Raw genomic sequence first — 23889 nt, 5'->3', positions numbered from 1 at the left:
CTCCTGGAAAACCCAAGATTTTTAGGTTTTGGAGAAGGCAGCCTAAAGGGGTAGATTTTATAGGTTGGGACTGAGAATTTCCCATTATAGACGAATACGGAGGGAGGGCAAACTAGGGCGAGAGAAAAACGAGGAGAAAGGTCTCAGAGAAAAGGCATACCCACTCTCATGGGCTTCTCAGACAGCCTGACAGCAGCAGGATCTACCTTGAAATCAGTTCAGTTCAGTCACTTAGTCGTATCCGACTCTTTGTGACCCCATGGACTGCAGCACGCCAGGCTTCCCTGTCCATCACCAACTCCCAGAGTTTATTCAAACTCATGTCCATCGAATCCGTGATGCCATCCAACCACCTCCTCCTCTGTCATCCCCTTCTCCTCCTGCCTTTAATCTTTCCCAGCATCAGGGTATTTTCAAATAAGTCAGTTCTTCACATCAGATGGCCAAATGATTGGAGTTTCAGCTTCAGCATCAGTTCTTCCAATGAATATTCAGGATTGATTTCCTTTAGGATGGACCAGTTAGATCTCCTTGCTGTCCAAGGGACTCTCAAGAGTCTTCTCCAACACCACACGACGGTTCAAAAGCACCAATTGTTCGGTGCTCAGCTATTTTATTTTTTTGAAGTGGGCATCCCCTATTTCAAAGTGAGACCAGAGCCCAAGGGCTGAGGGGATCCTTTGCCTAGCTCTAGGGCTTCAAAAACCAGACCAGAGAAAGAGGATCCCAGAGAGCAGGAATTCACTCACCCCTGCAGCTGATGAAATTAGAGCCTGCGTGTGGATGTCAATCCAGCAAGGCAAGTGGAGAGTCCCATCCTGGGGACTCCCTTCGGTTTCTTAGCAAGGTCCAAGGGAGGGAACCACCAAAGGTGGGCTCAGGAGAGGAGCCCACCTGGCCGCAGTGGGTCTTCCCTCCCATGTGTCAGTACCAGAAACGTAAGGCAAGCGCGATGAAAAAGAGAGTGAGCCAGGCATTCAAGCAGAGAAAGATTTATTATAGGAAGAAAGAAAGAAAGTGACTGGCTATAGAGAGAAACCAGTGCTCTCTTTTTACAGCCAACCCTTCTTATACCCTGTCGATGGGAAATTGTGCCCTGGAGGAAGGGGGCCTCAGTTTATCTTTAGCCTGCAACTGGGGTCTTATGGTCACTTAGTCGAAGGGGTCTCACAGTCGGGTGGTCATGTAGTCTTGAGAAACTGGCACCAGCAGGGAAAACAGGATATCGCCTTAAGGAAGGTACAGTCTGCCCCCAGGGCAATGTGGCCACTGTGACTTCATCCCTTATTTGTCAGGGCACCATAATGGGCCATACTTTAACAATATGCTATGAGCCCCTTGCGAACTGTAGCATGTGCAATGTTCTTCTAAGTTGGATCCCATCGCAGAGGCCTATACATACATGTTCACACTTATTACGGAGGGGCCTCCCTTTTCGACCTCCAAGAAGCCTTCCTGAACATGTGCACACAGGGAAGTCTTCCTTAACCTCAGGAGTGGGCACCTTATCTCTGCTTCAGCAGAGCTCAACTTTTGCCATTAACTTTGTCCTTGGAGTGAGAACAAAGCTTGAATTTTATTCCACCTGACAAATACCAGGTGTCCAGCCCAGAGGCCCACTGTTGCCTACCTCACCAGAACCCGGGTTGGTACCACTTCTGGGGACACACCCCTAACAGAAGCACAGGACCTGGAAAGGCAGGAGGGGCTGCAGCTTCAGGCCTGGCCTCCCATCCCTGTGGCCTTAGGTGAAGCTGAGGCTCCTGCCACTGCCTTGTCTTTGGAGCACGGCTGCACGATGCCTTTTCTCTCTCCTGGAATTGGTCATCGTTCTGCAGAGCTGGGTCCCCTCAGCCAAGGAGGAGGGAACTCTGCCTTGGTGGAGGAAGAAGATGAGTCTTTCTCATCCTTCCCTCAATCTTCTGAGCCAGGTGCTTGGGGCTTTGCCTGTTTCTTTCTTCAGATGTGTGTGTGTCTGTCTGTCTAATTTCCAGGTGTGTTTAGAGGGGCCTGTAGATTAGCCAGGAGGTACCAGGGAAGTTGTCCCCTCCCAGTGTTTGAGAGAGAGCCTGGCCCTCTGTCAACAGAAATAACCAAAAAACAATTTATAATAAGAATAGAAAAGAGTTCTATTGGAGCCAAACAAACAGCTAGCCCAGTAGCCAGCTTTCAGATTACTCTGAGAACGTGCTCCAGAGAAGTAGGGTTTTTTGCACAGTCTTATATCTTGTCAGAACAAAGAACATTGAAAAAGTGAGGCTTATATTTCTCCAATGATTCAAAAAAGAACAGACCAGCATGTACCCATCCAGTCAGTACAGCCTTGGCCCCTGGGAAGGGCGTCTTACCATCAGAGAAGGACCAGCATTGGAATCCCAGGAGGAAGGGCATTTAATTCTTCATTTTTAGCATGGACATTCTTTACTTCTGGTCAGGGTGTCCTTTTCCCTAGTAATTAAAGCAGACGTACAAAATATGTTTGATAGGCCACAACCAGGCTATCTTAACTAACATAAAATTCAAGTGAACTCATGTATAAGCCAGAATGGCTTCCCTATATCCCAATATGTGAAAATCTCTTTCATCACTACTCTGGAATCTTGCCTCTTAGACCCCAAGGTAGATCCCTCCTCGCACTGCACCTCTCTCGGGATCTTCTGGAAAGCAGATCCTTGGTTTATAACTCCTCCCTCTAGTCTTCCTCTTCACTCTGCCTGTTGCTGTGTCCTACCTTCTTCCCCAGGAGGCCTCTGGCCACCCTGTGCCCTGTGTTCACTTACCATGTTTTCCAGGATGTTCCGCCTCTTCACTATCCACTGAACGTCCTGTGTATCCAGACAGACTGTGAGCCTTTGGAGGATACGTGTGTTAGTAGCTCAGGCATGTCTGATTCTTTGCAACCCCACTGACTGTAGCCCACCAGGGATTTTCCAGGTAAGAATACTGGCATGGGTTGCCATTTCCTTCTCCAGGGGATCTTCCCAACACAGGGATCCAACTCGTGCCTCCTACATTGCAGGCAGATTCTTTATTGCTGAGCCACCTGGGAAGCCCTGGTGGAGGACAGACTCTGTCTTGTACTGTCATAATTTGTCCCATACCCTACCTCACGCTCTGCTTATAGTAGCTGCTCCCCCAACGTCTGACCATGGGAATGCACCTGGCAACAGAGAACATGCTCTCAGTGATCTGCAGAATTTGCCAATTTTTCTGAACCTCAGAGAGTCAGAGGAGTTAGGGCTGAGGATTTGGGGGCTGAGACCGCTGGGACCCAGAATGGAGGCCCCTCCCACTGGTGGCCCAGCCCTTCAGAGGTTTCCTTGTGGTCTCAGGGTCACTGGGGACATAAAGCATCCTTTTCTCCCCACCCAGCGCTCACCTGAGTGTTCCTCTCTCAGCTGCTCACTCTCTGGACTACCTTTTCACTCTCTGTACTCGTTCCAAACCTGGACAGCCCTGCTTAACTTACGTGTTCCTCCTTCTCTTACTTTTCTCCTGATATTCAATAAATAAGATGCATTCAGTTCATAAATCCAGACGGTAGTCCAGGTTTGAGAAGAAGATTTCAAGATGGGGTTAACCTACAGGGATTTCATTGAAGAAAACCCCTGTGAGAGAGAAGGAGGAAGTCTGAGGAGGCTGGAGAACCATTCAGATGGACGTAGTTCTGACCCAAAGTGAAGGAGAGAGGGGCGGGAGGCAGGGTGGTGGCATCCCACACTGCCATGTCATCTGGCGAAAGTTCCATAAGGCTCTCAAGGAATCCATGTCCCCCAGGAAGGGGTCTGCCTCAGCCCCCAAGACTATCAGGCTTACTTCTTGGCTGGGAGCAGACATGGGGAGAATGACCTTGACACAAACACAGTGATGGACTTCAGAGCTCAGCTTGGGGCTTGCGGTCAAGTAAGCACACTGTAGTTTAAGACCTAAGGTACACCTTCTCAAGCCCAACAAGCAAAAGCCAGACAAAGCACTCAGCTTGAGAAAGAATGAGTTTTTTGTAAATACAGGGGTGTTTCCCTGCTGGCTCAGTGGTAAAAAATCTGCCTGTCAATGCAGCAGACTGGGGTTCGTTGCCTGATCCAGGAAGGTTCCAATGCTGCAGAGCAACTAAGCCTTTGTGCCATGACTATTGCTCTAGAGCCCGGGAACCACAACTCCTGAGACCATGTGGTTCAGCTACTGATGCCCTTGCACCCTAGAGCGGTGCGCCACAGCAAGAGAAGCCACTGCAAGGAGAAGTCTGCGCACCACAACTGGAGAAGAGCCCTGGTTCTCCATGACTAGAGGAAAGCTCTCCGTAACTAGAGAAAAGCCTTCACAGCAACGAAGACCCAGCACAGCCACGACTAAATAGATAGATACATAAAATTATTTTCTAAAATATTCGTATTGTAGGGGAGGAAAAATAATTTCCCCTCTACCCCTCTGAGTTCTAGGCTCTAATAAAAGACAGATTAACACGAGAAAAAGAAACAAAAGTTTCAGTTCAGTTCAGTGGCTTGTGTCTGACTCTTTGCAACCCCATGGACTGCAGCATGCCAGGCTTCCCTGTCTATCACCAACTCCCAGAGTTTATTCAAACTCATGTCCATCGAGTCAGCGATGCCACCCAACCACCTCATCCTCTGTTGTCCCCTTCTCCTGCCTTCAATCTTTCCCAGCATCAGGGTCTTTTCCAATGAGTCAGTTCTTTGCATCAGGTGGCTAAGTTTATTAACATGTATACCTCATGTATATATGGGAGATACCCAGGGAAAAATGAGTATCTCCTTAGAATTCAGACTTAAATACTACCTTTAATTGTACAGCACAAGAATACAGTCAATATTTTATAACTATAAGCAGAGAATAACATTTTAACATTGTGAACCAATGTGCTGTACACCTGAAACTTATATAATAGATATCTCAATACAATACAAAAAATTTTAATAAATGATAAAAAGCAGTTTATATACACACACAAAATATCACATTAATAAGGAAATGAGAGAGGAAAGGGATGTAGGCTTAGAGGAAATAAAGGATGTTTAAGAAAGTGAGAAATGGAATAGCTTCTGCCATATCAGCAAACGAGGATGCTGTAGTCACCAGGGATTGCAGCCTTCCTACGAGAGCTGGTGAGCCCTAAGGAGAACACCTATGATCTAGCGGCCATCAGGCTGCAGCCATTATTTAAGGGGCTAGAGAAATTCACATTTCGATATCTGACCAACAGTTATTTGGGGCAAGAGTTAGGCCAAGGGGCCTGACCATCTTGGCTCAACCCCACTCTGGGGATCCCAGAACTTTTTGTATAAAACTAGATAAAATGGACAGGGAACGAAAGGAAAAAAAAAACTTCCAATGCGCTTCCCCTGTGGCTCAGTGGTAAAGAATCCGCCCGTAATGCAGGTGACATAGGTTCGAACACTGGGTCAGGATGATCCTCTGGAGAAGGAAATGGCAACCCACCCCAGTATTCTTGCCTGGGAAATCCATGGACAGAGGAGCCTGGTGGGCTACAGTCCACAGAGTCACAAAAAGTCGGATGCGACTGAGCTACTGAACAACAACAATGACGATAGAAACTGAAGTTAAAAGGTATATAAGTTAATGGAATTTAGATAAAAGTATGTAAAATTGGTATATTTAAATGGATTTATAGAAAATGTTTAAATGTCTTGTTTAATTATACAATGGGATAGACATGTTTCACTGGAGAATAGTTCTACTGCGTGGTATTATAAGAGATATAGATTGCCACCCAGGAGATAATAACTAAACATACTAACCAATAATGTTACCTGAGCCATACAAGTAAGAAAAAAAAAAAAAACTGGGAACTAAAATACAAGGACTAATAAAAATAGTGATTTTGCTTTGGGTTTAATTTGTAAACTCCAAAGTATCTTTGCTAAATACTTTATATATAAACCTTTGAAGGCATGGTAAATTAAACTCTAAAGTTCTAAAACAGACAATTAGTAAAAGAAATTTCAGTTTTGTTAAAGATCTAATCTGACTGGCATGAAATGGTACCTCATTGTGGTTTTGATTTGCATTTCTCTGATAATGAGTGATGTTGAGCATCAGCAGATGAATGGATAAGAAAGCTGTGGTACATATACACAATGGAGTATTACTCAGCCATTAAAAAGAATACATTTGAATCAGTTCTAATGAGGTGGATGAAACTGGAGCTGATTATACAGAGTGAAGTAAGCCAGAAAGAAAAACACCAATACAGTATACTAACACATATATATGGAATTTAGAAAGATGGTAACCCTGTATGATTTGGGAGAATGGCATTGAAACATGTATAATATCATATAAGAAATGAATCGCCAGTCCAGGTTCAATGCAGGATACAGGAAGCTTGGGGCTGGTGCACTGGGATGACCTAGAGGGATGGTATGGGGAGGGAGGTGGGAGGGGGGTTCAGGATGGGGAACACGTGTACACCCATGGTGGATTCATGGTGATGTATGGCAAAACCAATACAATATTGTAAAAATAAAACAAAATAAAATAAAAAAATAAAGATCGTATCACTGATTTTAATATCTTTAGGTGACAGAACTGTTCTTTAGAAAACTATAAAAGCAACTGGATTTCTCTTAGAAATCTCTTACAAACCAAAATGTAAATACAAGCCACAAGGACTGAGACTGAGCCTAATTAGCTCCATCAGACAAGACCTGAAACCAAAGGGAAAAAGTGGCAGCTTTAAAATTAAAAGCCCTGGGAATGTTCTGTTAACCAAACCTTACAGATAGCAAAGCTTTAGTCATCTGAGCAAACAATGTTAATGTATTTCAGCTGTTCTTTGTAAACTAATAACTTTATATTGTAATACCCGATTCATGGTTAAGCTTTTAAGTGAAGCTATGAGATCTATGGTTTTGCCTATATATTTCTGTGTACACATTATACATGAGACATCTCTACTTCTAAAAAGTTTTATCAACATTAAATTTATAAATAACTATTTAATTTTAATAAAAAGCACTTTCATTTAAAGACAGTGGCTAAAGTAACTTTCAGGTTCATGTGAACTGGCAAATATTCAATATTAAGTTGATATCTGGTATTAATGTTTGTTTGTTTATCTAACTGATATAGATATGTCAAGAGTCATCAAAATTATGTAACTCCTTATTGTATCTAGATTTAATACATAAGACCTTACTAGATCTGTTATAAGAAAAATAACTTGATATTATGAAATCTGAAAGTAAATGTAAATGAGATAAAAACATTGGGATAAACTCTTTAAAATAATTATATTTTAGAAATGTCTACCTAAAATAATCTTTCTAGATGTTTGATAACTGAGTTTGAGCAAGCTCCAGGAGTTGGTGATGGACAGGAAAGCCTAGCATGCTGCTGTCCAGGGGGTCGAAAAGAGTCGGACATGACTGAGCAACTGAAATGACTGACTGACTAAAAGTCCTAGAACTGTGTTAATTTAAGTGATAAAAGTTTATTAAATAAAATATACTGAAACATCAATTACTAAATAAAAAACTAAAGGTATTTAGAAATATCAAAAAATGCTGCTATCACATCGAGATGTTCTCTATAAGAGAACAAAAGTTTTAAAATCTTATCACTGGTGTTTATGATAACCAGTCTATAAAATGCTAGTGTAAAAGACAGTTCATTGTTTAATTCTTAGCTTTTACTAAAAACTAAGGTTTTAAGTGTTGAGGATTCTAATTTAAACATGTCAGTAAAGCTATAAGGAATAATACAGTAACATTTCAGTATATAGTAAGAAGTAAAATAAATGTTTTCAGTTAAAAAAGATATGAGAAATGAGATTACATTTTATGGAGGAAAAAAATTCGCTGGTTGATCATATTTAGATGGAAAAATGAGAGACAGGATGAATACAGAAAGTGATGAGAGATTATGCAAAGGAAGCCTGAGGAAGAAAAAAATTTTATTCATAGTTAGGATGAACAACGCTTAAGTGCTAAGTGAAGTCGCTCAGTCGTGCCCTACTCTTTGCGACCCCATGGACTGTAGCCTACCAGGCTTTTCCGTCTATGGGATTTTCCAGGCAAGAATATTGGGGTGGGTTGCCATTTCCTTCTCCAGGAGATCTTTCCAACCCAGGGACTGAACCCAGGTCTCCCGCACTGTAGGCAGATGCTTTGCCATCTGAGCCTTGAAGCTAACTAAACAGATTTTGTTAAGTAAGCTAATGCAAGACTGGAATTTGATTTCTCTTTCTGTTATAAGTGCTCCTGTTTGAAAAAAAAATTGCATGAGTTTCTGTGCCCTTAGGTGAGCCATATTTATTTTAACTGTTTTTGTGATTTTGGTGAAGTGAATAAGTACTGTTTTAGTGACCTATGATCCTGTTGTGTTTTAAAACTTTTTTTTTTAATATTTCTAACAAAATTCCCAAATAGTAAAATCTAACTAAGGCTCCTTTAGCCTCCAGCTGACTCAGGGATGCTTCAAAAAAACATCTCTGAGACATCTCAGAGAGAAATACTAAATTAAGTTTATTTTTAATTAAAAACATTGTCAAGTTATTGAAGGTAAACTTTAGGTTGTAATGTATAGATAAATGTAATTAATATAGATATTCCAAAATTTATCCCTAACATCTGATATGTCCTGATATAATGTTATCAGTCATAATTCTAGTTATTATCCTAAAAGGTTATATGTTACAGAAATATCCAAGTTTCCTGCTAATTATATTGTATTCAAAGTTTTAACTATACTATTTTAAATTTGTCCTTCATAGAGTATTATAATTTTACATTGCTTGTACAAAATAAAGATTTTCAAAAAGACTTATAAAAAGAACCCCTTTAAACAAATGTAAGTTTTTGATAGACATTAGTAATGCCACTAAATTGGATAATAAATGACACACTCTAATACAAAACGTGACTAATTCCTGCAGATCAATAGGAATTAAGTACATGAGACTAAATAAATATAATTTATAACTTTGATTTTAGAAAACATACTAACTTGAATCTGTCTTCCAGTAAACCTTTTTCTCTGATACTGTCACAAGTTGATATATCAAGCCTTTGTAAACAAAGATGAAACATTTAACTTTTTATCTCTACCTGATACTGGCAAAATTTGGATTCTCCAGCTGGCTCTCCTATGGATTTGATGGTTTATTACAACTAGTGATACTAATCTTTGTTTTAATTTATTTTTTGTTTCCAAATTGTTTATGCCTGTTTCTCTACTACACTATGACTCTGTCAATGTTTCTATTAATAGCTACATTACTTATATTCTATTTTATAAGATTGTTGTCTCAGAGTGTATAACCAGGCTTCCAACAAATGTAACTGTGACTTAAAACAATTAATCAAATATTTAGTTCTGTATGTGATCAATAATTATAATAGTGTGACTCTAGGTATGGGAAAAGAAAAGAAGGGAACTATCTCCTGGATCACAATAGGTTAAAAGACAGAGGACCCAGAAAATCTTTCATTGTCTATCAATGGGTCTAATCCAGAAACTAACACCTAGAGCGATATATCAATGAAAACCTTCACCTGACCTGGGATGAGCCTCCCAGCACCGTGGGACCAAAATTGGTCATGAAGTGTCTCCCAAATATCGGTCGAATTTCTGACCAAGGGAAAGGACCGGAAAATGGAATATTTCCTGTTATGTCAGTAAACAAGGATGTCGCAGTCATCAGTGATTCCAGCCCTCCAGAGTACTCAGGAGGGAAAAGAACACCTGTGTGATATGGCAGTAATCAGGCTGCAGCCACTTACTACTGGGAGCCCTGAGGAACTCAGAAGGTGAAAACACAGACAACTGGCCTCAGAGAGCTGAGATGCATATGAAAGGAATGAATTCAGTGAGCCCAAACTCTTGCATCTTCCCATATATAGGAAAGCACTAAATTCCCTAACTTGAGATATCTGGTTTTCTTTAATTCACAAAAATACTTTTGATGTTCAGACTACCTGCCCTTTGTTGCAAACTTCTGCATCACCTGAGTCCTCCCTGCTGCCTTCTTGGAAGAGTTCTATCAAGGCTACTTGAGATGCTACCTCCGGGATTTATGTCTTAAAAATTTCCACCAAATAAAACACAGCTCTCAACTTTTAGGTTGTGACTATTTTTAAGTCGACAATGGTCAACTGATTTTCAAGTCAAGGGCAAAGAAGAGTGTTTTCAGCAAAAGGTGCTGGGGCAACTGGAGAGTCACATGCAAAAGAATGAGGTTGACCCGCCCCCTTACACCATATACAAAATTAACTCAAATTGGATCATAGACATACATTGAAGAGCTAAAACTATGAAAGTCTTAGAAGAAAAGATGAGTGAATCTTTGCCTTTGCATTTGACAAAACTCTTCTTAAATACAATACTAGCCACAAATGACAACAGAAAAAAAAAAAAGACTTTTTTCAAATTTTTTTTTAAAAATTGCTTTTTAAAGGATACCATGAAGAAAGTGAAAAAATGAGAGAAGATATTTGCAAGTCATGTGTCTGGTAGGGCTTCCAGGTGGCTCATTGGTAAAGAATCCGCCTGCCAACGCAGGAGACACAAGTTCGATCCCGGATCAGGAAGATTCCCTGGAGGAGGACACAGCAACTCACTCCAGTCTTCTTGCCTGGCAAACCCCATGGACAGGGGAGCCTGACGGTCTACAGTCCATAGGGTCGCAAAGAGTCAAACACAACCGAGCGAATGAACACAAGAACGAGCACACATATGTCTGGTAAGTGACTGACATCTAGAATAGATAAAGAGCTCACACTCCATAATGGGTGTGTTCTCTGGACAAGCTCCCAGGGAGGACCCATGGCAGATGATCTAAAAAGTGCTTATGAACCACACCGGATGAAATGACACTCGGTCACATCTTACATCATTCTAGTCTCAAAATAACTTTACCATGAAAAACTAACTTTTTTGTTTTTGTTATAAACAAGTGGACTAGAACATTTCACTTAAGTCATAAACAAGTAGTACAACCTCATTTAAGTCAAAAGCAAGTGGATTTGAAATCAGATCAAACCAATACACAACAGACATTCCGTGTGGGAGGCAGTGTGAAGTGAGGGGTGCTGGGGAAGACCGTGTCCCTCGGACCCTGGAGGTTCAAGGTGAACATGGAACCACTGTGGGGGAAGAGCAGAGAGGGACTGTTCCTAGAGGTGGGGTGGTGCCCTGCGCCCTCTAACTTGTTGCAGACTTGATCACAGACTGCCTAGAAGGGTGGTGGGAGTAACGGAACAGTCGGAAGAATAAACGGCCTGCTGCCATGTATTTTATTTAGCTCATCTATTTATTTCAGTTCAGTTCAGTCACTCAGCTGTGTCCGACTCTTTGCGACCCCATGAACCGCAGCATGCCAGGCCTCCCTGTCCATCACCAATTCCCGGAGTCCACACAAACCATGTCCATTGAGTTGGTGATGCCATCCAACCGTCTCATCTTCTGTCGTCCCCTTCTCCTCCTGCCCTCAATCTTTCCCAGCATCAGGGTCTTTTCAAATGAGTCAGCTCTTTGCATCAGGTGGCCAAAAGATTGGAGTTTCAGCTTCAACATCAGTCCTACCAATAAACACCCAGGACTGAACTCCTTTAGGATGGACTGGTTGGATCTCCTTGCAGTCCAAGGGACTCTCAAGACTCTTCTCCAACATCACAGTTCAAAAGCATCAATTCTTCGGCGCTCAGCTTTCTTTATAGTCTAGCTCTCACATCCATACATGACCACTGGAAAAATCATAGCCTTGACTAGATGGACCTTTGTTGACAAAGTAATGTCTCTGCTTTTTAATATGCTGTCTAGGTTGGTCATAACTTTCCTTCCAAGGAGTAAGCGTGTTTTAATTTCACATCTGCAATCACCATCTGCAGTGATTTTGGAGCCCAGAAAAATAAAGTCTGACACTGTTTCCACTGTTTCCCCATCTAGTTGCCATGAAGTGATGAGACCAGATGCCATGATCTTCGTTTTCTGAATGTTGAGCTTTAAGCGAACTTTTTCACTCTCCTCTTTGACTTTCATCAAAAGGCTCTTTAGTTCTTCTTCACTTTCTTCCATAAGGGTGGTGTCATCTGCATATCTAAGGTTATTGATATTTCTCCCGGCAATCTTGATTCCAGCGTGTGCTTCCTTCCAGCCTAGCGTTTCTCATGATGTACTCTGCATATAAGTTAAATAAGCAGGGTGACAATATACATACAGCCTTGATGTACTCCTTTTCCTATTTGGAACCAGTCTGTTGTTCCATGTCCAGTTCTAACTGAGCTGCCCTTGTAAGGAATGCCATCCATGAAGGACTGAATTGAGGCAGCTGGACAGGTGGCCAGGGTGATATCGATTTAGGAAACTCAAGATGCGATGGTAGAGAAGAGAGGGGCGGAGCCAGAGCGCCTGAAAACTCGCCCGGGGGAAGGACGGAGAAATCGCCCGTGGCTCCTTGGCCGGGTCTCCTCCCAGCTCGTGGGTCCCCGAAGGCACCGCGGCGGCGCCCAGACTGACAACCGGAAAGAGCCTCGTCATCACCCCGCAACCCTGGGCACTTCCTTACAAAGACTCAGTCACCGACCGGGCGGGCCTCCAGGGGCGCCGTCCCGCGAGCGCAGCACCTCGGCCCGGGGCCAGTCTTCCGCGCCCGCCCGGGATCCCCGCTCCAGCGACGCCTCTCCGAACACCGCCGGCCGAGCTTCCCCCGAGCCGGGGCCTCGAGGTGTCGGGCCGAGATTCGAAAGAGCGATTCAAAGTGAAAACCCCGAGGAGAGTTTCAGGATTTCTCTTGTGGTTGTTCTCTCGGGGTTTCAACCTGCTCGAAAGCGACCTTGGCTGGACCGGGCAGGCGAGGACCGCGCCCCGCCGATCGCAGGAGCCGGGTGCGGAGAAGGAGTGGGCGGTGAGTGCGAACCCAGGACGGGCCCCCGCAAATGTTCTGTCTTCTCTCGCCACAACGAAGCCACCAGCCCGGAGACCGCGGGGTTGAGCCACCTGCGCGGCTGATGTCGTGCTGGAGACGGGTAGCGCAGGGGAGGGGGCTGGGAAAGGCGGGAGGGGGCCGCTGCTGCTTGACTTGGGAAAATCCGTCAATGTTTTGCGGTGAGCTTGCAGGGCTTTGCCACTTGCGGGTGAGCAAAGGATAATAAATTCCCGGCTGTTCTGGAGCTCGGCTCCAACAGGACTATTGGACTCTATGTACACCCTCCTCTGACATGACAGACCTGGTGGGGTCGGCCGCTGCTAGTTTGGTTAACAGGAGGAAATGACAACCCACTCCAGTATTCTTGCCTGGAGAATCCCATGCACAGAGTAGCCTGACGGGCTACAGTCCATGGGGTCGCAAAGAGTCGGACACGACTGAGTGACTAACATGTAGTGAATCGTTATCATTACAGAGAAGGTTTGAGAGGTTAGGATGGAAAGTGGATGTAGAAGAAAAGAAGGGATAACTGAGCAGGAGATGGCAGCAGGGTAGGGGTGAGGGAAGAAGTGAGTTCAAAGAAAGATTAGAGCAGGAAGTGGTTCAAAGAATGAGCAGAAGAGCCAACAAAACGTGGGCTTTTCTTGCTCATACCAGAAGAGGGCTTTTTTGGAGAGAGGATAGTTATTCAAAGTGGATTTGGCTTTGTAATGTCATGACTTTTTTTTTTTTTTAATGAGTAGTTACATTTGAAACTTAAGAAGTACTTCCTGGGTATAAGTGTTATTTTTCTTGTTTTTCAACAGGGCTTCTTCAGTCTAGGACTGAAGACTTTGGGCGGTGCCAGGAGACAGAGGTATAGACACACCCCAGGCTACCTTTTGCTGGTCACTCTCCTAAAACTGCAGGGAGGAATGTCACTGGCTCACACCACAGGCCATCTTTTGCTGATACTGCTGCTGATAGAAGCCGGGAAGACTCTGGGCAGTGAGTGTCCTGGATCTGGGGCTCTGGTGGGGGAGGGGGGGACATAAGAAAATGGGGAGGGAAGGGGCTCCACCCAGGTGGGTGCCTGTCCACCTACTCTTAGGATGGTGAGGGTGTGGTTTAGTTGGACTGGCTGCCCAGGAGGTGACTGCCTTCCAGGACCCCACCCAAGGCATGGTGCCTGGGCCTGTGCTCCTGTAGCAGCTTTCCCTCTTCTGGCAAGTCCCACCTCCTACTCCAGTAAAACTTTCCTGATGACTAGGGACCCATCGTGAATGTGGCATGTGTCCTATGGCATCCTTCTCCCCATTCTGTTGAAAGTCTTGTCTGTTCAGATAGATTTTAAGTCTCTAGAAACCAGACACTGTCTTCTGTTTTTGCTGCCTCACAAACTGGCATGTGCATACTTAGTCACTTAGGTGTGTCCAACTTCTTGCCACCCTACGGACTCTGTAGGCTCCTGTGTCCATTCTCCAGGCAAGAATACTGGAGTGGATTGCCATTTCCTTCTCCAGGGATTGAACCTGGGTCTCCTGCATTGCAGGCAGATTCTTTACTGCCTGAGCCACCATATAGCAGATAAATCTTCCTGCTAATAGCATATGGACAGAAAAGATCCACGGTGGCATCAAAGTGTTTAACTAAAGCTCAGACAGTTAAAGGTGGGACTTTAACTGGACTGAGGATACAGCAGAGGAGGGGGTCTGGGATAGAGACCCCTCCCTCTGCAACCAGGCCCTGGAGGAGGAAACTCCCAGCCATACCTGTGGTTTTCTCTCACAGATGCCCACTCTCTGTGCCTTGACCTCACTGTCAAATCTCAGTCCAGACCTGGCCAGCCCTGGTGTCAAGTCCAGGGCTCCGTGGACACAAAGCCTTTCCTCCGGTATGATAGTGCCAGCAACAAGGTCAAACCTTTGGGTTTCCTGGGAAAGGAGGTAAACGACACGAAGGCGTGGACTGAAATAAGCCAAACGCTGGTAGAAGCAGGAAGAGAGCTCAGGATGGTCCTGCCTGTCATCAAACTGGACAAAAAGGACATGAGGGGTAAGTATGGGAAGGGGGTGGGGAGCTGGAGACAGCAAGAGAAAGAGTGCATGCAGGGAGGGCATTCCTGTGAAAGGACTGAACAGGATCCAGCCTTAGAGACCCGGTGGACCTGATGGGTAAAATGGGGCAGGTCATGGTCAGAAGATCACGAGCCCCTAGATGTGCAGACACACTTGAGTGACTGGGGAGGATGGACTGTGGAGAGTCCAGGATGATTCATTGTGTGTGGGGGGCACAGGTCCTCCCACCCTGCAGGTAAAGCTGTGTTGTCAACGTGAAGCCGAGCAATGCTCTGGTGCATCCTTGCACTTCAGCCTCAATGGACGGACAGCTCTTCTCCTTGACACCATGAGCATAACCTGGACAGTCATCGATCCTGGAGCCACAGGCATCAAGGAGGAGTGGGAGAACAACCAGGAACTGGCAGAGTATTTCAGGACCATTTCAACAGGAGACTGCAGTTACTGGCTTAGGGAATTCCTGAAACACTGGGAGAAGATGCTGGTCCCAGAGCCCACAGGTAACTGAGTGGGTGTGGGGGAGGTGGCAGCTCTCTTCAAAGGTCTAGTGCCTTCATGTGTGGATATGAGCACATATGTTAGTGTAATTGAAAATGTGATCATGGATGGAGTGACTGATCTCTTGGTGGACTTCCTGTCTGGAGAGTCAGTGATGGGCATAGCACTGAACTGGCCAGCATCCTCCTTTCCCAACCCACCTCCCTCAGCATAGGAGCCCCCTTCCTCATTAACCAATGACCCAGACCCCAGGCACTGCTCGATGGTCCCCAAACCTATATATGCATTATGTTTCCAGGCCTTCTCTCCCGCCTGTCGTACTGATCCTTTAACCAACTCAAATGTCACTTAATGAAGCCCTTATCCCTTCCCAGACAGAATTAAGTGCCCCCAATTGTGTCCTCCTCAAAAAGGACTCCTCATAGTAAACATGTCCACCTGAAAGATAATCAGATGGACATTTGCTGTCTCAGTGACTCAGACGGTAAAGAATCTGCCTGCAAGGCAGGAGACCTGGGTTCAATCCCTGGGTTGGGAAGATCCCCTGGAGTAGGAAATGGCAACCCACTCCAGTATTCTTGCCTGGAGAATCCCAGGGACAGAGGAGCCTGGTTGGCTATAGTCCACGAGCTCGCAAAAGAGTCGGACATGACTGAGCGACTAACACATCTCAGGAGAGATATTAGCTCCACGAAGACAGAGCACAAGCCCATTAATCTTTCCATACCCGGACCTGAAGAGTGGCTTCACATGAGTCAGTAACTATATGGGGAACATGTGCTAAGGACAGCAGGTACTGAGGAAGGTGTATTCTTAGATTTGACAAGGCTTTTGCTTTTTCGTTTTAGAACCGCTAATAATGGCCCCAGATATCAGCCAGTCTGCATCCATCCGATTGGTCTCTTGCATTATCCTATTGATCATCACCCAGTTAGTTCTAATTGCTTCATCGTCATGAATATTATGAAGAAATCAGGGACCACAGCAGGTGAGAAGCCAGCTGGCCTCTGGCTCCTAGGCAGGTTTGTTCTGGTCAGGACTTGGGAGAGGTGAGCCACGGGTTTCACCAAGCCCCTGTCCACTGGACCCATCTTTACCAAGATGATGTTCTATCTCTGTCTTGGGCCCCCACACTTCCCTATAGGGTGGGGAACCACTCTGTTGTTGGGGTAGAAGAGGCTGGTGTGGGCAGCAGGACAGTGCAGTGGGAGTGGGGATGAAGACAAGTGTCTTCTCCTTTGGGGGCCCCGGGTACAAGATGTAGACGTGGTGGGGTGGGGTGTTGTCCTGAGATCTTACTCAGGCTTTCCCAGCCCTTGGATGAAAAAAACCTTTTGTTTTCTGATGGTAGCATTCTCTAGCTCAACATTTTCCCCAGTGTTCTAACAGCTATTCCATCATCTGGATGTTTCTCCCTGGACTATGAGAAGGTACAATGTTAAACCAACTCTGGGTGGCAAAAACTGACCCTTGATGACAGTCTGGCTGTTGATCTAATATACTACCTTCTACTCAGAGTGGGGTTTAACAAGAAGCTAAAAAAGCCTATGCTTGAGAATTTCTTCACTTTCCAGGACTGCTGATGGGCCCTTAAGATGTATTGACTTGGTCATTTTCAGGATTTGCAAAAGTCAAACATTTGCTCACAATCAGTTAAAACTTCCAATGCTATTCTTTCCATCAGACTTGCCTTCATGTGGGGTGAAATTGGGGTGGGGGGCGGGGGTTGGCATTTTTTTAATTCTGTTAAGAAGATAATGCATTAGGGATATACTGTGTGATTTAATGAGACATAATTTAGGTGTTCACACTCACTTTCATGTATAGTTAAGTTACCGCATGCTTTTATGGGCTGAATGTTCTTCTTAATTCATGTGATGAAATCCTCACCTCCAGGAAGACTTGTTGAAACCACTCAGCTGGTGGTGTGTGGTTATAGTCTGTGTTGTGGTACAATAGGAGGTGTATGTTTGGTCGGAGTCCTGGTTCCTGGATCAGAGTTTCTAAAACCCACATTTTGGTGTCATATTTGGTGTTCTGAGTATAGAAAAAATAGCTTTTCTTTAGAGACCTAGCAGACTAATACATATGCAGAAACCGCAATCAAGTGCTAACTGCCTAGATGTCATGACACAAAAGTATGAGGCTACCAGTTGAATTATCACATAGATTAATATATGTATTAACATACTAACATGTTAATGCATAAAAATGTATCCAGGACAGAGGAAAGGATAAAGTGTGATATAGCCAGAAATGGAACACTATAACGCAGTAAATAAAGAATAAATTACTGCAGTAAAACCATAGATGCCTCATAAAAAGGATTTGAGAGGCAAGTGCTGGACACAAAAGAATATATATGCTGTGGTACTCCTATTTGTTGTGTTACATTATTGTGAAATTTAACTGAATTGTTTTTAAGATGTATTTATTTTTGGCTGTGCTGGGTCTTCATTGCTGTGTGCAGGCATTCTCTACTTGCTGCTCTCTCGTTACGGTGCAAGAGCAGCTCACTGTGATGACTCTTCTCGTAGCAGAGTGCAGGCTCTAGGCTGTGGGCTTCAGTAGCTGAGGCACACAGGCTCAGTAGCGGCAGTGCCCAGGCTCCAGGGCACAGCCTCAGTATTTGTGGCCCATGAGCTTAGTTATTTCACAACATGTGGGATCTTCCCTGACAGGGACTGAACTCGTGTCTCCTGCATTGGCGGGCAGATTCATTACCAATGAGCCACCAGGGAAGCCCCTAATCAAATTATTAAAAAGACATTCTAAGCTTGATTCTAAATCCTACCTCAATAATTTATGGATGAAGATTAGATGTTCCATGACTTGCAACCAGGAAATTATGCATACTGGAAAAGATATTATTTAAAGGACTCTCCACAACCTAGATGGACCCTTATCAGGTGCTCTAAACTAGCTCATGCACAACAAAACTGAAGAGAATGAACTCTTGGATTAATATTTCCCACTTAGAAAGGGCGACTGCACTGAACTGGCTAACAGAGAACACTGCTGACCTCAGAAACACCTAAAAACAATGCTCAAACAAAGAAGATGTTTGAGCTCATACATTCATACCAGGATGAGAAGAAGACAACATTGGAAAAAATTTTAACCTTTCAGTTTTCACTCATGTCTAGACAAACTTGAAGTTTTCTCCTGTCAGGAATATATTCAGTGATGCAGAGAATTCAATTATACATTGTACTTTTTTGCCCAGTGAGAATCACATGAATGTTTATTGAAACTCCTTTATTTTAGGGGCTCAAATGTGTTGAAGGCCTACAATTAGGTGAAGGAGACCTCACCTGGAAATAGGGTGTGTGCAGATGTAATCCAACCAAGGTGAGGTCAGGGTGGATTAGGTTGGGCTCTAATCCAAAGACTGGTGCCTTTACCAGGAGGCACGCCTTGAAAGAAATGTGGAGACGCAAAGAAGAGACGGATATAGGAAAACAAGACACACGAGCGTCATGGAAGGACAGAAACAGACACTGGGGCTACGCACTGCCAAGGGTTTCTGGCAAGCACCAGTGCTGTGCATAGTACCTCAGTCGTGTCCGACTCTTTGCGCCGCCATGGACTGCAGCCCACCAGGTTCCTCTGTCCATGGCGATTCTGCAAGCAAGAATACTGGAGTGGGTTGCCATTTCCTTCTCCATGCAGTCACCAGTAGTCAGGAAGAGAAAAGATGGAGCCTTCCTTAGAGCCTTCAGAGAGGACCCTACTGACAGCTTGATTTCAGACTTCTAACCCTCACAATCTTAAAAGAATAAATTTTGGTTGTTTCAAGCCATAGAGTTTGTGGTAATTTTTATGAAGACTTCACTGTCCCAACCAAGCTTGCGGGGGCTTAGGCTGCATTCCCAGCACAAAGGGAACTGGTGAGCAAGAAGGAAGGCAAGAGAGCAGTTTTAGAAAAGAGCCAAGAAACAGACCCAGGGACGTCTAGAAATGTGACACCTAGTAGACGAGGAAAGAAATACCAGCGAAGGGTACACTGCTCAATACGTGACAGCGGGAGAACTGGCTGATCCTGTAACTAAAAGAGGATTTCTATTTAGCACAACACACAAACGTTCATTTTAGGTTGATCAACGCAGGAAGGTGACTGTTCGTGCAGGCTCGGGGCTGTATGCAAATAGGAGCACGTTTGCTGAGTAGTTTTAGGTATGGGGCTGGGGCATTAAAAAGGAGACAGCACGTTTCCAGGTAGGACCCAGACAGAGACCTAAAATTCCTGCTCGGCCCTGGGGCAGAGTCCTGGCAGCCAGCCCCTTCCCAGAACCACCCCGAGCTGTGTGTGGCTTTGCGGCAGCTGGAAGGCCCAGTATCTTGGGGAGAACTGGTCAGTGTGACTGTGTGTGTGTGTGTGAGAGAGAGAGAGACAGAGAGGGTATGCGTGAGAGGAGGAGGGCCGAAGAGAGGAGTGATTGTGTTAGGTGCTCAGTCATGTCTGCCTCTTTGCGACCCTGTGCGCTGTAGCCCTCCAGGTTCCTCTGTCCATGGGATTCTCCAGGCAAGAATACTGGAGTGGTTGCCATTTCCCACTTAGGTGTGTGTGGGGCAGTGCCACTAATTTGTGATAGGAAGGTGAATGTGAAGAGAGGGAGGGAATGCTGGAAAGAGTGTGTTGGATGTGTGGGGAGCGGCCACAACTGGTGTGTGAGAATGTTGGGAACCTTGATGTGTGTGTATGTGTGTGACTGTGGACAGCTGAGCCTGGGACAGAAGGGGAGAAGACAGTATGCATATGCAGAGGGCCCGGAGGGGGATGCCCTGGGGGACCCAGAGAGGAGGAAGAGAGTGAAGGGAAATGGCTGTGAGGGGAAAGTTTCTGGATGGCAGTGGAAGTAGACGGGAGCCTTCTGTGTGGAATTTGTGTGAAGCAGTGTGTACAGACAGTGTGAGGAAGCCAGGGTCCCTGAGGGAAGGGAACGCGGTGTGACTTTGCAGAGAGTGGAGAGCCAGTGGGGCAGGCAAGCAGGCACTTGTGTGTGAAAGAAAGTGTGTGGGGGGTGGGGGATGGGGTGTGCACAGAGGGAAGGGGGTGTGAGGAGACCTGCATGGAAAATTTCAGGAAGGGTGACGTGCACAAGGGTGGAAGGAGTGTAAGTGAGAAGCATGAAGCCTATGTGGGGAACACGTGTGTGTGAGGGGGCTGTGTGGGAGGCTGAAGAGTCAGGCTGGGCTGTGGGTGATGGAGGGCAGTGTGAGGGCGAGGGGGCTTGTGTGTGTAACTGTGGGGGCTGAAGTGTGGGAAGACAGGTGTGCATGGAGAGTGTGGGGTGAGCAGTGTGTCAGGACTGTTGCTGAAGAGGCCTCAGTGGTGACCGGCTCCCCAGCTTCTCCTTTCTCTGGGCCCCGACCCTCTGGCCTGGACCCCAAGGCTCCAAGGGAACCAAAAACTGGCAGGGACAGGGAAGAAGCTGATACCCCCTATCATGTACTTTCTTTTTTTAGCTTGAAACACCACACAAGAATATCTGCCTTGTGACAGGTGTCAACTGGGGTCACCTGCCTTCACCAGCTGACGCCTCCCCCAGGCCCAGGGGCTGAACTGCATTCTCTCCCTCAGTTTTTAGTCAGCCTGGGACTTTCCTGATAGCTCAGTTGGTAAAGAATCCACCTGGAATGCAGGAGACCCCAGTTCGACTCCTGGGTCAGGACGATCCTCTGGAGAAGAGAAAGGCTACCCACTCCAGTATTCTGGCCTGGAGAATTCCATGGACTGTACAGTTGGACCCGACTGAGTGACTATCACTTTGGAGCCTCTGAGCAATAGGATTCCCTTCAATCCCCTCCTGCCTACTAAGCTCAGGGGGAGGGACTCCTGTGGGGGGCACGACAGGTGGACGAGGGGACCCAACCCTCTCCACCACGCCCCTCCCACCTCTCCAGGCCCAGACTCCTCACTGTCCCCCAACTCCTTCCTCCCCACCTCGCCCTTCTCCCCACCTTCCCTCATCTCTTACCGCTCATCGCAGGTGTTCTCAGATCTCTCCAGTAGCTCTGGTGGGGAGCCAGGAGCCTGCATGGCAAGACCCCCGGACCCACCCTCAGACACTCACAGCCCATGTGTCCTGGGAGGGAGTAGAAGCAGCTTCCACAGAAAAGTGGGGACTTGGGAGCCTGAGCTGTGACCTTGGAGACTACTCCCCAGCAGCTTTTAAATGCAACCTACCCTCCCTCCCCCCGCCCTCCCCCTCCCTCTCCCTTTCCCTCTCCACCCCAACCACACTCCACCCCACTCCTCCCACACCACCCCTTGGCCCCCCTCCAGGAAACCCTGGAGCCAATACCCACCTTGCTAAGCCCTCCCTGCTGTCCTGAAGAGGTCGCCCTAATACTTACCACTACTTTCCACGGGATGGTTTGTTTTTTCAGTTAGCTTATTAACTGCGGGATTCAGACAGGGTCACATATTTTTTTTTCACATGTCCTGCCCTTGGCACTCTCCTTTCCATGTAGCTGATTCCTCTCCCCAATGTGTGTTAGGGCTACTGTACTGGCATCAGCATGTACCCTGGGGAAGTCCTCAGCCATAGTGGCTACAGAACATCAGGGGTTAAATGGAGACATCAGTGAGGATGGGGGAAGGGTGGAAAGACACTAAGTCTGGGGTCCCCTCTGCCTGTCCTGCCTTTCAGGGGACTTGAACCCCGTGTCTTAGACACCAGGCTTTTGAGAGCTCCCTTCCTCCCTGTCTTAGTCCCATGGGATTGCTATAACAAGTAACCATACATTGGGTGGCTTACAAACAACAGGAAAGTTTTCCCCATGGTTCTGGAATCTGGCAAGTCCAAGATCAAGGCACTGGAAGATGTCTGGTTCACAGAGGGCTGTCTTCTCACGGTGCACTCACCTTGTGGAAGGGTGGAGGGAACACAGGGTCATTTTCTACAATGGTTCTCACCCATTATTTTGACTGTGTGGATCACAACAAACTCTGCTAAATTCTTAAAGAGATGGGAATACCAGACCACCTTATCTGCCTCCTGAGAAACCTGTATGCAGGTCAAGAAGCAGCAGTTAGAACCGGACATGGAACAACAGACTGGTTCCAAATTGGGAAAGGAGTACGTCAAGGCTGTATATTGTCACCCTGCTTACTTAACTTATATGCAGAGTACATCATGCTACATGCTTGGCTGGAAGAAGCACAAGCTGGAATCAAGACTGCCAGGAGAGATATCAATAACCTCAGATACGCAGACAACACCACCCTCACAGCAGAAAGGAAAGAGGAAGAAAAGAGCCTCTTGATGAAAGTGAAAGAGGAGAGTAAAAAAGCTGGCTTAAAACTCAACATTCAGAAAATAAAGATCATGGCATCTGGTCCCATTACTTCATGGCAAATAGATGGGGAAACAATGGAAACAGTGACAGACTTTATTTCCTTGGCCTCCAAACTCATTGCAGATGGTGACTGTAGCCTTGAAATTAAAAGATGCTTGCTCCTTGGAAGAAAAGCTATGACCAACCTAGATAGCATATTAAACAGCAAAGACATTATTTGGTGACAAAGGTTCATCTAGTCAAAGCTATGGTTTTTCCAGTAGTCATGTATAGGTGTGAGAGTTGGACCATAAAGAAAGCTGAGTGCCAAAGAATTGATGCTTTTGAACTGTGGTGTTGGAGAAGAGTCTTGAGAGTCCCTTGGACTGCAAGGAGATCAAACCAGTCAATTCTAAAAGAAATCATTCCTGATTATTCATTGGAAGGAATGATGCTGAAGCAGAAGTTTCAATACTTTGGCCACCTGATGTGAAGAACTCATTGGAAAAGACTCTGATGCTGGGAAAGATTGAAGTCAGGAGGAGAAGGGAACTACAGAGGATGAGATGGTTAAAAAGCATCACCAACTCAGTGGACATGAGTTTGACCAAGCTCCAGGATTTGGTGATGGAAAGGGAAGCCTGGCGTGCTGCAGTCCACAAGGCCACAAAGAGTCAGACATGACTGAGACTGAACTGAATTGAAAGGAACACATCAATCATTTCCCACACACCCATCTTCTGATACCATCACATTCAGGGCCAAAGTTGCAACAGATGAATTTTGTGGGGCACATGAAGAGTGAGCCAGCACTCCCCATGCCAGCTAGTACCTGAGTTCTCTCACAGACACTTAACTTGGCTACAACTTCATGGTCACTCCAGCCCTGATGTGAGATGGAGGCTCCACAGAGGCATTGGAGAAACAGATTTTCCTTCATTATGAGAATAACAGGCCCAAATCCTTGCTTCTCTTGGAGGAAAATTAATGCCTTGAAGGCCTGCTCAGAACAGACCCAGACCCTGGGGGAGACATGGGGCAAGGACTCAGAACCTGAGGCCGTTCAGCTGGAGAATTGTGGGCCCAGGGTAAGAGGTGGGAACCAGGGCCTAGACACCATCAGGGGAAGCAGAATGTGTGGTGCTT

The 23889-nt window shown here is 45.7% G+C and overlaps 1 protein-coding gene and 1 long non-coding RNA gene across 2 annotated transcripts; one reads left to right on the top strand and one right to left on the bottom strand.

The window, feature by feature from the left end:
* Positions 1 to 2104: 2104 nt before the first annotated feature.
* LOC147366324 (uncharacterized) lies at positions 2105 to 21990 on the bottom strand. The gene is made up of 3 exons (XR_015133310.1): positions 21441 to 21990; positions 2781 to 2850; positions 2105 to 2448 (listed from the first exon to the last, which is right to left on the bottom strand). It is a non-coding gene; the product is annotated as an uncharacterized LOC147366324 (long non-coding RNA).
* LOC147366325 (retinoic acid early transcript 1E-like) lies at positions 12551 to 20472 on the top strand. The gene is made up of 6 exons (XM_086318304.1): positions 12551 to 12883; positions 13711 to 13891; positions 14675 to 14938; positions 15180 to 15461; positions 16308 to 16447; positions 16849 to 20472. Exons 2-5 carry the CDS (start codon positions 13819 to 13821, stop codon positions 16415 to 16417), a joined length of 729 nt encoding a protein of 242 aa, XP_086174430.1. The 5' UTR covers positions 12551 to 12883; positions 13711 to 13818; the 3' UTR covers positions 16418 to 16447; positions 16849 to 20472.
* Positions 21991 to 23889: the final 1899 nt, after the last annotated feature.

The sequence above is a fragment of the Bos grunniens genome, chromosome 9 (assembly GCF_055505025.1).
Source record: "Bos grunniens cultivar Pamir isolate PY7600 chromosome 9, Bosgru_T2T1.0, whole genome shotgun sequence".
NCBI lineage: Eukaryota > Metazoa > Chordata > Mammalia > Artiodactyla > Bovidae > Bos > Bos grunniens.
The sequence above is the reverse complement of the archived record's forward strand: the minus strand, read 5'-3'. Positions and strand labels throughout refer to the sequence as shown.